Source organism: Puma concolor, chromosome A2 (assembly GCF_028749965.1).
Source record: "Puma concolor isolate L17-30 chromosome A2, mPumCon1.1.hap2, whole genome shotgun sequence".
Taxonomy (NCBI): domain Eukaryota; kingdom Metazoa; phylum Chordata; class Mammalia; order Carnivora; family Felidae; genus Puma; species Puma concolor.
The window spans coordinates 156,455,138-156,472,781 of record NC_141668.1 but is presented as its reverse complement, the minus strand read 5'-3'; the positions used below and the strand labels follow the sequence as shown (position 1 = coordinate 156,472,781).

At 48.5% G+C, this 17,644-nt stretch overlaps 1 protein-coding gene across 16 annotated transcripts in view; it reads left to right on the top strand.

The window, feature by feature from the left end:
* The window catches only part of LARS2 (leucyl-tRNA synthetase 2, mitochondrial), a 194,054-nt gene that overhangs the window by 133,490 nt on the left and 42,920 nt on the right, over positions 1-17,644 (top strand). For all 16 annotated transcript variants that reach the window (XR_015248421.1, XR_015248419.1, XR_015248423.1 and 13 more), the window contains 4 exons: positions 2,572-2,687; positions 5,871-6,154; positions 9,579-9,677; positions 13,175-13,312. Coding sequence is in view for 11 of the 16 variants with exons in the window: in XM_086698442.1 (XP_086554568.1) it covers positions 2,572-2,687; positions 5,871-6,154; positions 9,579-9,677; positions 13,175-13,312 (637 nt within the window). In the remaining 5 variants the exon portion in view is untranslated. The remainder of the gene's footprint in view (positions 1-2,571; positions 2,688-5,870; positions 6,155-9,578; positions 9,678-13,174; positions 13,313-17,644) is intronic.

Sequence of the window (17,644 nt, the reverse complement as noted above, 5' to 3'; positions counted from 1 at the left end):
TGCCCGTCATTTAAACACCCCTTATTTAATAACTACATCTTGAAAATATACCCAGGAGTCCACACCTTGCTAGTTGCTATTGAGAGTAATAAAAAGTATCCGGCCAGTAGAGCTAGTTTGTGAGACGCATACGTATGGTACGGGGAATAATACAACTCAGATGAAATCTGATTTCGGAGCTCCTAGAACCAACAGCAACTGTGGAGATGGGGGTTCTGAGCACACATGATGGATTGGGCTGGGTTTTGGCAGAGGTCTGTGGGGGAGGTGAACTTGAGCCCTCCAGGGAAGGGACCGTGACACAGCAGTAGGGTTGGAGGTGCATTTAGAACTGTGCGTTGGATGTCCCCTGTGGCCTCGCTCATGCCTCGCTCATCCTCAGGTGTCGTCACCTAGCGGGGCTCGGGGGTGAACCACAGGCTGAAAACTAATGACAGCGCGTGCAAAATCCGCCCTTTGGATGGGCCCGAGCGCCCCTCTTCTCCAGTATTCTGGCTGCAGATCCCAGCCACTCTCAAAGTGCCAAGAATCTGCAGAGAAAGTTCCTTCCACTCTCAGTTTCGTGGCACCCAGAAGAAATAGCATTTCTTATCAACATCACGTTTTCCCTCCCAATTCCCAGATCGGTTTTTGGCAAAGAGATTTGAAGAACCAGCCAAACAGAAAATGGATATTAAGGCATTCAGGCCATTCCCTTCTGACCATTGGAACCTGGAAAATGTGTTGCTTGAGGGAAATAATTCCTTCTATTTATTCTTACATATTTTGTAATTAGTAAGATTCATTAATACAATCAGCCAAGATAAACAATAAAAGGACCTCTTGTTGATGTGGCTTTTTGCTTTTACAGGGGGTGAGGGGAGGGGTGTATTTTGAGTCAAATTACTGGCACAGTATTGAAAATTCTGAAAGAAAAAAAAGTCTGATTTTTTTTTTTTTTTTTTTAGGATGTGCCTGGAAATAATTTTTCCTGTTGTCTTGAATTCCCACAGTGACATTATTAACATTTTCTAAGTTACTGCTTCTTGCCTTCCAAGAAGAGCAATAGAAATAAAAAAGAGATAAAGTGGTGTTTTTGCCATTTCACCTGCACTTTACAAAGTAGTTCATGTCCGGGGCACCTGGGTGGCTCAGTCGGTTAAGCGCCCGGCTTAGGCTCAGGTCATGATCTCACAGCTCATGAGTTCAAACCCCGCGTCAGGCTGTGTGCTGACAGCTCAGAGCCCGGAGCCTGTTTCAGATTCCGTGTCTCCCTCTCTCTCTGCCTCTCCCCTGTTCTCACTCTGTCTCTCTCTCTCTCAAAAATAAAGATTAAAAATAAAATAGTTCACATCCTGCTGAGCCCCACATAACCCACACTGTGGTCCAGGGCATTCTTTATGTGGTCACATGAATTTTTTGGCCACAGTGTCTCCTTTCGAACATTTCTCCTCATTACCCCAAACCATACGCTTTGGGAGGGTAACAAATGGACACTTTCCAGTAATATTTATTGCTTGCCATTTGTCCTCACCCTTCCTTCAAGTCCACTCTGAACATTTGTCTGCCTCGTTAGGTGCTTTTTGTCAGGAATCTCAGCCGGAACACCACAGAACTTTCCATCACACCACGGAGCGTTCCGTCTCGCCAGGGAGCTTTAGGACACGTCTCCCAAACATTAAATCACCCTCGTAGGGCGGTGATCCAAGGAGGTCGCCCGTGGAAATGTGACCGAAAGCACTGTATGTGTTGCCCTTAGTTTTCTCTCCCAGTGGCCACGTGATGCATCATGTCTGCAGGGACGTTAGCAGGTGTCATGGCTGACCCTCCAGCAGGAGCTCTCAACCAGGGGCGATTTGGCCACCAGAGGACGTTTGGCAATTCTGCCGTCATTTTCTGTCACACTCGGGGAATGCTACTGGCTGAGACCAGGGACGCTCCCCAACATCCTACAGTCCTCGGCACAGCCTCACAGCTAAGTCCAGGAGGCCAGCAATGCCAGGATTGAGAACCCACGGGCAAGCTTGTGTGTATGAATAGCTGAAGCCGACAGTAGGCCTTGGCCCTCTGCATGAGTGATTTACTTATGCTCAACTCCGTCTCCAGGGCATATGTGGGTTGAAGAATAAATTTCTGTTGGGAATGAAGGTACCTTTGCCTTTGGGAACAGAGCCCAGCGTGCAGAAACACAGTTGTCAGCTTTCCACTTCCGGACCGAGTGGATTTTTCCAGGGTGCCCGGAAATGCCAGGGTGCCCTGCGTCTCGCGAGAATGCCACGGTCCTTGGTCACTGAGGGAATTCAGACAAGAGGCTTCTCCAGATGCTTGTGCTTCCCTGTCTCGGTGACACAAAGCACCCCGAGTCGTGTGTTTCAGAATTACAACTCTTTTTGAAGCACAGAATGAAGACTTTAAGAAATAGGGGGGTGGGTTTCTCCTTTTTCCCGAGGAATGCGCCGTGGTTTTGTAACTTCTGTAGCTAAAAGAGGGTCTCCCTCGGGAAGCTAAAGCCGAGGGTGTTAGTGCTGTCGATATCTCTGTGACTTGAGCATTTGCAAAGAAGGTGTTCTATGCTTCTCCCCTTCTGAATAGGAATTCCCAGCACCAGCCCAGAGGACGCCAGCTTAGCCCAAACCCTGGGCCTCCCCTACTCCGAAGTCATCGAGACTTTGCCGGATGGCACAGAGAGACTCTGCAGCTCTGCTGAGGTGGGTTCCCCATGGCGCGGGCCTGACAGCTTCTCAGATCATGACCTTGGCCTGGATCTGATGAGCTGTTTTCCTTCAGGTGCAGATTACAACCTGCCATTTCACTCATCCCTACACCTAATGGTCTTGCACCCTCGTTTCTTAATCTTTGAAAACAAAACAACCTTCTTTTCTTCAAGATCTAGAAATTTGTCACCTCTAAATCAAGCCTAATCCTAGGTTCGTGGTTATCGTAGTCATTCTATTCTGGGAATCTCCTGCTGGAAAAAAAAAAATCTCCCCTTCCGGGAAGACTGATTCCCTGGGAGAGTGACTGAAATTGGCTGTTCTCCCCAGATTATTGACTTGTTTCTACCTCAAGTTGAACTCGCCTGTGGAAATGAACACTGAAGTTAAATCGCGTTTATTCATTTGGCCCAGGTTATCTCTTGGCAGGTGGTAGGTCTGGCAGGATTTGACCTCAGCCTTGCAGTTGCCCCAGGCCAGGGAGTATGATGGAGGAGGTAGGGTGAGGGCTAAGTGGGAAACAGCAGAGCTGGTGCCTCTCGAACTTGAGCGCACCCCAGAGTCGACGGGCGCCTCGTTCGGACCCAGAGTGCCTGGCAGCTTCTGACTCAGCGGTCCCAGGTAGAACCCAAGAATTTGCACTTCTAGTAAGTTTCAGGTGCTTCTGTTGCTACTACTGATCCAGGATCCATATTTTGAGGATCCCTGGCCCAGAACCTTGCTATTCAAAGTGTGGTCCCCGGACCGGCCGCACAGGCATCACTTGCTAGATGTGGAGCCTCTCAGAGCCCCCTGAGTCTAATAAGATCCCCCATGAGATCTGTGTGCTTATTGAGGTTTGACTCTTCTGGTTTAGAGCGCTGTTTCTTAAACTTGGCCGCCCTTCAGAAATACCTGGAAAGTGTTTTAAACTACTGATGCTTGAGTCCCACCCCAGAAATTCTGATTTGAGGGTTATGGGGTGTGAGGCATGGATTGAACATCAAGCGTGTTCAGAGCTCCCCACGTGATTCTCTTGTGCAGCTGAGTCTGGGAACTGCCAGTGTCACCTAGTGAGTGCCTCCCTGGCCGTGTCTCTGAATCGCCCAGGAGATGCTTACTGGCCCCAGGCTGGGTGATCCTGATTCAGTTAGACCTGGAATTCTGGGATTTTCAGGTTTGGGAGTCCCTGGCTATGGGCTATTTGTAGATATGTATACAGATAGACATATACAAAGAATAAGAGTGTGGCCAACTTTTTTTCCTTATGCGAGTGACATTTTCTGACTTCGTGTTTGTGCCTTCACTTCGTAAACGGTATCCCCAGATGTGAGTCATGCTCCTCAGATACGGAACCTTAAACCTTCTCTTCGACCGTGTTGGGGCAGGCTCCCTGGAGGAGGTGCAGAGCCAAAACCAAGGTGCCTGTAGCAGAGCCCTCGATGTCTCGGCAGGGCAAGGAAGGAGGCACTCGTGGCCAAAATTAGGCTTCTGAAGTGCCCAGAGAGATACTCCCTCTTTAGTATGGGACTGACATGAATGAATGCTCCCTGGCTTGTTCGGATAGGTTCAGGTGGTCCACTGAACCCTCTCCAGGCTCTAGACTGAATATCTAGGACAACAAATGCTTTTTGGCAGGTGGACGGAGAACAGGTGGTGAGAGGCTCCTGTCATCCGTGAGCCTCTGGGATGTAAAGACAGTGATACGTGGAGGAGGTAGACTTCCAAGAGAGCTTGTGATCGTTTGCCCCGTCATCGTGTGATGGCGGGGGTGTGGAGCGTGGAGTGCGGGCCTTGCCGCGGTCGCGAGCACTGCGTGTTCTTCGGGAGACCCTGCACACCCCAAGGACGGGGCTGCTGTTGATCAACAGCTGCGCGTATTTCTGCATATGCCTCATGCTCGTAAGCTCCTTGCAGGCGGGGGGCAGAGCATAATTATCTTCGTGCCCCCAGGGCCTGGCAGGAGCCTGGCACATAGTAGGTATGCAGGCCGTCTTCAGTGAACCAATTCCGGGGTACCCCAAGCCCCCCGTTGGCATTCCATGCCGGTTCCATTCTTACCATTAGTTTGGTTCTGGTCCCATTGATGGAAAAGAGAAATTCTATTTTCAACTTAGAAAAAATTTGTTTTAATGTTTAATTTTGAGAGAGGGAGAGATAGAACGTGAGTGGGGGGTGGGGGGGGTGGGCAGAAAGAGAGAGAGAGACAGACAGACAGACAGAATCCCAAGCAGGCTCCAGGCTCCGAGCCATCAGCACAGAGCCCGACGTGGGGCTCGAACCCACGAACTGGGAGATCCTGAGCCGAGCCGAAGTCGGATGCTTAACCGACTGCGCCCCCCGGGCGCCCCTCTCTTTTCTACTTGTGTTTCACTCCGCTGTCTCTAAATCGAGAGCATTTAAACAGAGAAGAAGTGGTTCTGGTCCTTCCAGCTGTGGCTCCAATTCGTTCCCCTGCTTTGCCTGAAATGCCTTCGGCTTCAGGATATTGAACCTTTTCTCTTCCAGATTATGTTTCCCCCAACAGGGGACTGGTCATTAGAAATGCATATCATGCAGTTCTTGGTTGGCAGCTCAAAGCATTTGATGTCTGCAGTATCTCAGGGCTCAGGTGATGAGGAGGGCCGCGGAACTGGAGCCGGTTTCCCCGTTAGACACAGTGGACACAGGGCGTGGGGCTGACGGTGCTTTTAGGGGGTCCTCGACAAGGTTTGCACTTCTTTTAAAACCAGAGGGGAAAAAGCGAACTTTTAGGATTTCAAAATTTCATTCGTTTTCATTCCACACACTCCTAAAATACAATTTTAACAAATGTTTTTCAAGTTTGTTTATTTTGAGAGACAGAGCACAAGCAGGGGAGGGGCCGAGAGAAAGAGAGACAGACTCCCAAGCAGGCTGCACACCATCAGTGCAGAGCCCAGCGCGGGGCTTGAACTCACGAACCGTGAGATCGTGACCTGAGCCGAGATCAAGAGTCAGACACCTAACCCGATGTGCCACCCAGGTGCCCCATAAAATACAGTCTTTGGTATTATCCTAGGGAGGAAGGGGCCACAAAGATAGAGGCACCCGGGGCTCGTGAAGACACAACATGGCCCTGCACAGACCACACACGAAAATCGCAGTCTGGTGGCATGGGGGTGGTGACACCTTGTCCCTGGGGAGGGAAGACTAGGATTTCTCTCTTTCCCCTTGCAGTTCACAGGCATGAACCGGCAGGATGCGTTTCTAGCCTTGACCCAGAAAGCCCGGAGGAAGAGAGTCGGTGGAGACGTGACGAGTGACAAACTGAAGGACTGGCTGGTCTCGCGACAGCGGTACTGGGGCACGCCCATCCCCATGGTCCACTGCCCGGCCTGTGGCCCCGTGCCGGTGCCTCTGCAGGATTTGCCCGTGACCTTGCCCCACATCACAGCTTTTACCGGCAAGGGAGGCTCCCCCTTGGCCACGGCTTCGGACTGGGTGAACTGCGCCTGCCCGAGGTAAGGGGTCCCCAGCACCCTGCTGGAGTCTCAGACTCTCTGCTCCCTTGACCTGGCACTTCGACCAGACTGGAAAGAATATGCTAGGTCTTTCGGGACGTTGGAGAGAAGGGGCTGGAATCTGAGGCCTGGCCACCGGGATGAGCACCCTCTCCTCTCCTCTCTGAGCCAGAAGCAGCAACGGGTGTCCATTCACATCCTTGCCAGAAACACCTGGTCCCATTGATGGAAAGCCGCACGTGTTCAGCATAGCTTTGTAAAAGGCCACTTCCACCCATTTCATATTCCAGAGAGCTTCTTGGAAGCAGAGAAAATGGTGTCTCCTCTCTGCCTTGGTTTTCCCACCTAGAGGCTTGGTAACAATGGAGATTTTCTCATAAGTAGCAGCGTGGTAGCTACGAGGGTGTGTATGCTGAGGGGTTTCGCTCTTTAATATACTGAAACACCTGCTCGTTTTGGAAGTAGGATTGTTGCACCGTCCGTTCCCCGGCGTATCTCAGATGTGATTCTTGTGATACCAGACCGGCTGATTAAACAACTAAGTATCGAGTACCGGCTGTGTATCTTCCTGCTTCCTTCTGTGGAGAAGCCATTTTTTTCTGGGCCTTACAGATCGCGATGAGGGTGTCAAAATGTAGTCCTCTGCCAGTACAGAGCTGAATTACGAGGTTGGTAATCAGGGAACCATAGTGCAGTTGCAAGGCCCAAGCTGGGGAGTCGGACAGTAACGGGTCCAAGGCCTGGCCCTGCCTCCTAACTAGCCATGCGGCCTTGGGAAAGTCACTTAACTTCTCTGAGCTTCGGTTTTCTTATCAGAAACTAAACCCCCTCGAAGGGCCGCTCGGGAGACTAGAATTGAGACATGTAATCCTGCACAGTGACCCTTACCAGTCAGTGAATGGACGTGTTACCACTGTCCTCCTGGGTCCTCACCCAGCTGGTTTTAAGATAAGGCTTGTGGGCAGGAACATAGGGAGCTCTGGGTCTTTTGGGGATAGAAACGTGGGCTCCAGGAGAAGCCAGCACACCCTCCGTATTGATAAGCGGTGACAAAAGGGTCTCTCTGCCGGAGACACTGGTGGCCTTCAGCGCACCAGCTGCAGCAGCCCAGGGCCCTTGCGGTGGGGAGAAGGTTTCCTCCCCTGGCTGTGGATTCCTGGAGGTCAGAGCGCAGGTCTTTGGTATTGGTCCGGGCTCCCTGGACGATTCTAGTGAGCATCTAGGGCTGACAGTCACGGAACCAGCGTGTCCAGTGGTAAGGACCGCAGGTGCCCGAGCCCAACAGGTGTGGAGTCCTTACTCTTGAGCTCCAAGACCTTGGGCTGATTGCTTAACCTGTCTGGACTTCGGTTACTCGGTTACTGCAGAATGGGGACATGAGTAGTACCTACCTCATAATCCCCAGGGTTCCCGGGATTAAATGAGAGAATGCCTGGGAAGCATTGGGCTCATTGCCTGCCACACACCCCCACCCTCGTTAGTACCGTTGGCGCTCCTAATGACAATACCATTGTCACTGCACCTGTCTCTCCCACTTCCCAAGTAGCCTGGCCACATCACCAGCTTTTCGTGTCGGTCGTAAAATATGTTGGTGTCCTCAAGTCCAACGTGACCACTAAAAAGAAAATCAACCTGGCAAGTTGTAGGCGGACATTCCTCCTTTGATCAGTTGAGCCCTGAATTTTCTTCCTGACTTGTACACCTGCACTAATAGTGTGGGAGAATAAGGAATTTTTGTGTTGTAATTATTTCCCCAAATAGTGTCTACGTTCTGGTTGATTGCTTTCCAACTAAAAAGATCTGGCTTTAATTTAGAGATGTGCTGTTGAGCTCGGCGGCTTCTAGTAGCCCCGGGCGGTAGGAAACAGGATTCCCTCGGGCTCCCTCCCCTAAACATCTGCCCCCAGGGCCCACCGCTGTCCCCAGAGGGAGGCCCCTGTGAGTCCCAGAGCCCCGCCAGATCTGGGGCTTCTGTCTCTCTGCTCAGCTTCTATTTAATCAGCAGGAGCTTGGGGGGTGGGGGGGCGGTGGTGGTGATGGCTGTCTCCTTCAGTACTATCTGTAAAGGCAGTATGAACTGCTTCACAGATGCAAGCTCTAAATGCAAGCCTTCTTTTATTTTTAAATTAAAAGCAGACTCATGCCCTTGCATGCAAAATGAGCAGAAGATTCATCAGATCCTCTTGAGGTTCCTCACGTCCCTCCTCAAAATCTCCAAGAACCCCCAAGGACTCCGACTGCCAAAAGGGCGGCTATTTTAGAAGGGTGGTTGGTCCTACATCTGTGTCTCAAAAGGCAGAGCCTGGAGTCAGAACTGTGTTCTCCAGCAGTCCTTCTCCCTGCCACAAAGGGCCCCTGTTCGCAGCTGGTGATAAATGGCGCGACCCATCACTGCTGATCCAAGCCTGGAGGAGTCTTCGGGGGGTGGGGGCAGGGAGGCTGAGCCCTTCCTAGGCTAGGCCGGACTAAGGGCGCCCTCTCTCGGGTTCCTGCAAGTTGTAGGATTTTTGCACCCGGTTTGTGTGGTTCCGTGGGCCCATCACACTGGGCACGTGCTTCGGAACTGGTTCAGCCGTTGGGCCCTTGTGGAACCTTAGTCGTCCCCAGGCATCCCCATCTCGAGGATTGCTTTTTCTTTTCAGCCCTTCACACTCCAAGGATCTCACTTCATTTGCTTTCTTGAATGGTAGGGCTATCTTTACCCTTCTGTATCCCATCCTTCAGCAGGGGGTGTGTTGGAGGGGAGCTTCTGATTTGTGGCGTTTGCCAGTTTCTATAGTGTACGTACTTCTGCAAGGGCTAGGTTCGGGCTACTGTCTCGACATGACTTGTCAGCGAGCCGGGAAGACGTGTGAACAGTTGATTCTCACAAGCCGGTATGAGAGGTGGCCCCAGCACGCCACTGCCTTTGGACCTCCAAGGTGACCTCTCTTCCCAAGGTTTTGAATTCTGCACCCCTGGCCCTAGTAGAGATAGGGAAAACCCAAGTTTATTCTTTAGCACATCTACATTTGGTTTTCAACTTCTCTTTATAAGTCGATTTCCTTCACAAGTATCATAAACTAGGCATTGGCTGAAGGCAATCTTGACACGCCTAAAATAGAAGTTAACGTGCAAAAGAGACCCTCCGGGCTTATCCTCTTAGGTTGTTAGATTTTCTACCAGGTAAAATTCAGACAGGTGGCGAATAACGCTTTTACTTGGTGAAGGTTTAAATTTTTATTTGTAAATTTCTTCAAAACATCATGTACCGAACAATACAAAAGCAGAGTATCCTCTGAATTACCAATCCATGATGAAGCATTGTTCTTGGGACATTCTAAATTGGTATTCAGTTGTCATCGCTTTCCCAAAAGCTGGTGGAAAAACTGCATTAAAATTTAAAAATTTTAAAAGAAACTGATGAACTTCCTTTATTTTTTAGGTGCAAGGGAGCCGCCAAGAGAGAGACAGACACAATGGATACCTTTGTTGATTCTGCTTGGTACTACTTTAGATATACCGACCCGCAGAATGCTCACAGGTAAAGCCTTGCTGAATCCTTTGAGCATGTGTCAGTTTGGGTCCTCCAAGAAGCAGACACCAAGATAGAGTCATAGGTGCAAGAGATTTACTGAGGGCAGCGCCTGAAAGGTTGGGGGGAAAGGGGAGCAGGAGCCGGTGGGGAGAGCCCTTATAGACCACAGTGCGGGTCCCATGCCCGAGAGGGGAGCGGGAGGAAGGAAGGAGGGTTGCGTCGGAAGAGTCTCAGACCACAGTGCAGCTCTGAGAAAGTCTTAGCCAGGCCGCCAGGAAGCCCCGAGCAAAGGTTATCCATTAGAAAGTCCCAAGTCCGTCAGTGAGAAATAAGCCCACTGACCCAATCAAAGGAGGCACTGGGAGACTTGGAGCACCGTGAAGCGAGGCTTTAATCAACATTCAGCATTCTTGCAAAAGCAGGTGTCTGATAGAAAGGCACGCTAGGGGGCGGTCACAGCAGACAATTTATCTCCTAGCCTGCAAGTCCCTCCCCTGTTCCTCATTGGCTGAGCACTACAGAGGCAAGTCCCTCCCCTGGTTCCTCATTGGCTGAGTACTACAGAAGTTACCCCCCTTACTGGGGGTGGGGCGTATGCCCATGTAAGGCAAAAAGTTCTGATTGGAACAAACGTACTTTCTCTGAAGTGACACAGAGACTTTTAGTCCCTTCTTTGTTCTTTGGAGCATGCTCATTGCAAAGCCCGCAAAAATAAGCCTGAGAAACAGAGAAGGGAGAAAAACCTGGAAGTGAAGTGTCCAAGAGTTTGGACTCCATTATGGGGTGGGGGTGGGGGGCTGATATATACTTGCAGTAGGTTGTAAACCTACTGTTAGCTAGACAGCACAGCTTTTATTTGGTATTGAATCCTCTCCCTTACTTCTTGCATCCCCTCCCTCTGGGAGAGCAGGGGCTGTAGGGATACTGAATGGTCCCAAAGGCACAACACCTGGAAGCCACTAGTCAACTGCTCACCTTGACGCCGGCTCTCATAAGCGAGTGTGTCAGATTATTAAATTAGATTCGTCGCAGCCAAGCAAGCCCCAAGTACAAGAAAAATTAAAAAACAGACGAAGGAAGAAAATTCTGTCACAATACCCTTCTTGGCCCTGTGGTGAACTGCGTTGTAGGGTTATTAAGATGTAATGTTTTACTTAACCGGAAGTAATGATGGGAGGGAAGGAAGTAGGGAGTGTGAGAGAGCTAGGGAGCATTGCCTCTGGTCACATACACTCGGTAATTTCTAAAATCGATGAATCAATAAAGGGTGGAATTGCCGGAAGAAACGGCTACAAGAATTCCAAGTGGCTGCGGGGGAGGCGGGGTGGTGCTCACGAAGGCAGGGGGCCGGAGACCAGTGTTGAAATCGCAGACCTCTCGGTACTGCCTGAGTTTTCAGCCCTGTGCGTGTTTCTTAGGCAAAGAGAAATAAATGAATAAGGGAAAGAGCCGTAGGGAGAGAGGGTAAAGAGAATGAGCGAAAGAAGGCTGTCGCAGAGCACTTAAGATCGCACCCACCATGCATCAAAGACCTCGGCAGCCTGCTGTCATCCTCAAGAGAACCATTGCTCTCCAGCCCCGTAGTCTCGTAGTCTGCATATCAGAACGCACCCTCCCCCCACTCCTTTTCCTTCATCATTGCAAAAGAATGGGTGCTCTGGCCCTCCCCGTGCCGGAGTCCCGCCCTGCGAGATGGCCAGTCTGTAATTTGAGTTCAGGCCATCCAGGAATGAGCGGACCCTGAGTAAACCATAGCCGGCAAAGCCACGATGCCCGGGGACTGCCGCGGCTGGGAAGAGGGCCCCTTTTCTGGCTCTTCCTTCTAGAAGGAGCTGTTGGCACGATCCGTCCGGTAGCAGCTGCTCAGAATGCCAGGGCCGTCAGGCTCTACCTGTCAGAATGCTTCGAGGAACACCTTCTTACAGAGGATGAAAGCTCTATATCAGCGCGGACCCTTGACTGGCGACAGATGCCTCTGGGGCCTTCCTTCACAGCCCCCCGATCTGGGAACACCCTTTAGCACATCATAAAAATGCAGCTGCTAGTTTTAGCACAGCTTGAGTGCTTACCGCCTGGCTTCCGGGGTAAATCCTGGGGCAATGGCTACTTTCCATGTCTTAATGCACCCCACACTCGTGTTCCCGAGGAGTCTCACCCTCGACCTCCCTTTCTCTTCTGGCACATGGATCGGCAGCTGGATTTTTCTGAGGAACCGTTACTCACAAAGAACAAAAATTGTTTGAGTTTTACCAGAATTCTGGCACGGTGACTGGAGAAAACCCGGCTGCATGAAGGTGCGAATGCGGGCGGTTGGCCAGGTTTACCTGCTGAGCGGCTGGCTCTGTCTTGCGGCCTGAGCCGAGTCCGTGCTGGGGGAAAAAATTGCTTTGAGGTGTAGGGAAGAGAATTCACCCATATTTGAAACCACGGAGTACAGATCCTCCGAAGGCAGAGGTTTACTTCATTGGATGAGCTCAAGGAAGCACATTATCTTGGGGTTAAAGGTCCTCAGCCAGGGGTGCCTGGGTGGCTCCGGTCAGTTAAGCGTCCGACCTCAGCTCAGGTCATGATCTCGTGGTTCGTGGGTCCGAGCCCTGTGTCTCGCTCTGTGCTGACAGCTCAGAGCCTGGAGCCTGCTTCGGATCCTGCGTCTCCCTTGCTCTCTGCCCCTTGCACTCTGTGTGTGTCTCTCTCTCGAAGATAAATAAACATTCAAAAAAGGTAAAGGTCCTCAGCCAGCTCTGCTCCCCTCCCCACGACACACGCACACGCACACCGGCACACACCTCTGCATACTCACAGACCCCCCTTCAGGGTCCCAGCCAGAAAATAGAGGGAAGTAGTATTTTCTTTACTCCCCAGGAGTATGAGGAGGCCTTTCGTGTAGGATCTTTGTCACTGATAGCATCTGTTAGGTGAGAGAGAGATGTTGGCCCGATTTTGTGATGGTTACCCTAACTATGCTTGCACGCAGGAGACCGTATACAGGCTCTCGCTGACTATCTGTGTTTTAACGCTGCTTTTAAAAGTAAGATAGAATTCCTATTTTAAAATGTACATGTAGTGTCTACCTGTTAATCTCCTCGTAAATGCCATACTGCCCCCTGTTGGTAAGAACTCACACATCCCAATTGCCTCATCGGAATAAAAACTAAAACATAAATCCACATATTCAAATATGCATTTTACAGAAATACCTCTTTCCCGGAAATACCTTTTTTTGCTGCTATGTTTTCCTCTTGTCTCCATTTTATATGGAAATCGGCATTTGTTAAATTGTCAGCAGCAACTTCTGAAACAGTTTTTATAAATTTCTGAATTTAACACGGACCTGACTTTCCTTTAGTAGATAAGTTTTTCTCTTACAATATTTTTGAAAAGAAAACAAGTGTTTCTCTGACATAATCTGTTTCAGAGCGTATGCAGATTACAGTGGGTCTGTCTGATTTATGTAATTGTGGCAAAGTGGGTTTTTAAAAAACGACCGTTTCTCTTTCTTCCAGCCCTTTTAACGCCGCCTTGGCAGATTACTGGATGCCTGTGGATTTGTACATCGGAGGGAAGGAACACGCTGTCATGCACTTGTTCTACGCGAGATTCTTCAGTCATTTTTGCCATGATCAAAACATGGTGAAGCACAGGTGAGCATGTATCCCCCTTTACAAAAGAACTTGGTTCCGTGAACGACAACCGAAAGCAGGTGCCAGTTCTTCCGGGGACCAAGGTAAATGGAGGTCGTGGCAGACTTCCGGTTTTCAAGTGTACTTCGGAGGTCACTGTCAGCCTTCGCCACGTGAAGTGCGATTTCTGTTGCTTCGTTTCACTTCTAGCCTGTGAGATTGCAGGTTCGCACAGAATCTTGCCCTCAGCTCTTGTCTGTTTAGCGGAGTTAAGTAACTGAGCCGTTTACTTGTGAGGCAGAGACAAGTGGCTCATAATGTTGCATGGCTTTTTACAGTGTCTCGTTTCAGGTGGTGTTTATCATCTGGCCACACTCGATGTAAGCTCTTTTTCTAAGCCTGACTGAATCCTGCCTGGATAGATGACTCTGGGAAAAGCAGATAATGGATTAAAGCTGGGGAATCCCATTGTAAATCCATTGATAAATTTTCTTCCTATTGGCCTATAACCTATTCCCCATTATGGTCAGCAAGGTATATGTGCGCCTTTCCCCCCATGAAATACATCATATATATATATATATATATATATATATATATATATATGTATATGTATATACATCATGTATATATATGTATATGTATATGTATATACGTATACATATGTATATACAATATTGCATGTACATATGATATATGTATGTATATATTGTATAATGTCTTATACAATTCAAAGAATAAAGTGAACATCGCTGCACCCTCCTTCTCAGTTTGAGAAAGAGTACTCCAGTCCCTTAGAACACCCAGGGTCCCCTACCCAGTCTTACTCTGTCCCTACTCACCGCCCCTCCCCTGGCCAACCCCTATCCTGCATTATTCCCTTTCTTCTCTTTATAAATTTATCACCTCTGTATGTAGTTTTGAAACAGTGTGTGTTTTTTGGTTTTCTTGTGTGTGAGCTTTATATGTGTAGAATCATATTTCGTGTATTCCCTCTCGCTTTCCTCGCTCAGCATTTTTGGGGGCTCACCCACACTGGTGCACAGAGTTACGTTGCGTTTCTGTTTCCCCGCTGTGTGGTATTCGCTCACGTGGCGTGGAATTCCCAGCGCAGAACACAGTTTATGTGTCCATCCGCCACTCGTGGCTGGTGGAGTGTTTTGTGCAACGATGAGCCAAGCCAGACGGTGAGTGTTCCGGTACGTATTTGCTGACATACAGTGTCAGCACGTGTCTGGCGTGTGTCCCTAAGAGCCAAGCTCCTGAACTGCGGGGTATGCACGTGCCCGACCTCACTCAGGAACACCCTGCTTGTTTTCAGACTGCTCACGTAAACCTGTGCTCATGCGAGCAGAGATGAGGTCCCCATTACCGCGCGGCTGTGATGGATCCGTTTGTGGGTCACGGTTGAAATGAGAGACGTTGCGCACTCAGTGAAGCTTAGCAGTTATTAACGTGTCTAGGGGACCGGTGTGTTTTCCCTTCCGGTAAATCCCTGTGTCCTTTATGCGTTGCTGGGTTGTCTTCTATTGACTGTAGGAACTTTGAAAATATTCTGGATGCTAATCCTTTTCCAGCTATATGTATTGCAAGTATTTTTTCCCGGGTCTCAATTTCTCTAATTTTTATGGTGTCTTTTGACGAGTAGAAACTCTGAAGTTAATGCAGGAAATTTTAATGACTTTTTTCCTTTAGGGCTGTTTGTTGCTTTTAGTGTCTCAGTGCCCTCAGTGGACCCGTCCACGCATTGCCTTGCTGATCTTTAGTTGCCTCTCCATCAATGTCATGTTTCTGCGTATATATACAAGGGCCTGTTTATAGGATCTTTATTCTGTCTGTTGGTTCGTTTGCTTTTTGCTGTGCTCGTTATTTATTGGCTTTATTTTAATTTTACAGGTCTTACTGTCTGGTAAGGGTAGTCCTTCTACTTTGTTCTTTTTCTTTAGGAATAGCTTGGCTGCGATCAAATCTTTTGCCCTTCCATATGAATTTTAGATTCACCCTGTCACATTCCACAAAAATATCTATTGGGAGTTTAATGCAATTGCACTGAGTCTGGATACTTACTGAGAGCTTTTCTCACTCTTCCTTTTTTTTCTTTTAAATTTTTTAAATGTTTATTTTTGAGCGAGAGAGAGAGAGAGAGAGAGAGAGACAGAGCATGAGCAGGGGAGGGACAGAGAAAGAGGGAGACACAGAATCTGAGGCAGGCTCCAGGCTCTGAGCTGTCAGCCCAGAGCCCGACGCGGGGCTCGAACTCACGAACCGTGAGATCGTGACTTGAGCCGAAGTCGGACGCTCAACCGACTGAGCCACCCAAGTGCCCCCTCACTCTTCCTTTTTATGTCTCTGACCTTAACATCTGAAATCATTTCCCCTTTATCTGAAATATATATTTTAGAATATCTTTCATGCTCTTTAGTGAAGGTCCATCTATTAGCTTTTATTTGATATTTCAACCTCATTTCTTAGTTTACCAGCTAAGTGACACCTTTAAAACAATTCTTTTTTTATAACTTGTCTGGCTTTTTCACTTATTTATCAGCAGGACAATAATTTAGGTTATTTTGTCTGCCATACCATCAGGAGCATAATTCCTGGGTTTTTTTTCAATTACGGTTGTACTTTGTTTTTTGTATCTTTAATTCAGCATCTGTTACACTATTTGTTTTTAATGTTTATTTATTTGTTTTGAGAGAGAGAGCACACTCATGCATGGGAGGGGTAGGGACAGAGGGAATCCTATGCGGGCTCCACGCTTACTCAGTGCAGAGTCCGACCTGGGGCTCAAACTCACAACCCGTGAGATCACAGCCTGAGCTGAAATCAAGAGCCAGACGCCTAACTGACTAAGCCACCCAGGCACCCCCTAGACTATTTTTTAATTGCAGAGAAAAAAAGGGAAAAAAAGATCTGATGATCTCTTCGTCCAGATAACCCATGTTAACAACTTAAAAATACAAAATAATAAAGTAATGCATGTCTAAGGTTAAGAGTTTTTTTCTTAACTGCACAGAAACTGAACATTGAAGTCTCACTCCCTGCAGGCCACCCTCCCCCCCCCCCCCCCAACCTGTTAATGGCTTCTTTTGGTCTCTTCCAGAAAAACATTCTGCATTACCTCCATGTTTCTGTTGATAGACTTATTTTTAAAACGTGACATATATTACACACATGCCTTTTTGCTTTTTTGATTTAATAATATAGGGGCGCCTGGGTGGCGCAGTCGGTTAAGCGTCCGACTTCAGCCAGGTCACGATCTCGCGGTCCGTGAGTTCGAGCCCCGCGTCAGGCTCTGGGCTGATGGCTCGGAGCCTGGAGCCTGTTTCCGATTCTGTGTCTCCCTCTCTCTCTGCCCCTCGCCCGTTCATGCTCTGTCTCTCTCTGTCCCAAAAATAAAAAAATAAAAAAAAAAAAAACGTTTGGATAAAAAACACAGCTCAAATATATAAGAACACAGCTTGGGGCGCCTGGGTGGCTCAGTCGGTTAAGCGGCCGACTTCGGCTCAGGTCATGATCTCACCGTCCATGAGTTCGAGCCCCGCGTCAGGCTCTGGGCTGATGGCTCAGAGCCTGGAGCCTGTTTCGGATTCTGTGTCTCCCTCTCTCTCTGCCCCTCCCCCGTTCATGCTCTGTCTCTCTCTGTCCCAAAAATAAATAAATGTTGAAAAAAAAAAAATTTTTAATAATATATCCTAGTGATCCTTCTACATCAGCATGTGCCGACCCCCCATCCTTTGTAATTTACGCACAGTACCCCATCATAATGGATCTCCCGTGATTTATGTAAGCAATCACCTATTTTTCCAATTGCTGTTACAAAAAAAAAAGAGGTGACTCTCACTGTCTGTGTTCTCAGCTGGTATTTGGGTTTATATCTGTAAGTCCAAGTCCCGACATGAAACTGCTGGGTCAAAGGATATGTTTTTAAAATTTTGATATATAAAAAATATATTACTTTAAAAAATCTCAGGGGCTCCTGGGTGGCTCAGTTAAGCGTCCAACTTTGACTCACGTCATGATCTCGTGGTTCGTGAGTTCAAGCCCCGCGTCCAGCTCTGTCCTGCTTCAGATTTTGTGTCTCCCCCTCTCTCCGCCCCTCCCCCGCTCATGCTCTGTCTCTCTCTCAAAAATAAATAAACACGAAAAGAAATTTTTTTAATCAAAAAATAAATAAAGAAAAAAGAGAAAGGAAAGAAATGTCTGAATAGACTCTAAGGGGAAAAAAAGACCAACTTATTTAAAATCTGTTAATAGAACTTTGTGCGTCGCCGCAAACCTTCTGTAGAGCGTGGCGATCGCCTTGTACAAATATCTGACCTACATCATATATCTTCTATCTTGCTAGTCAAG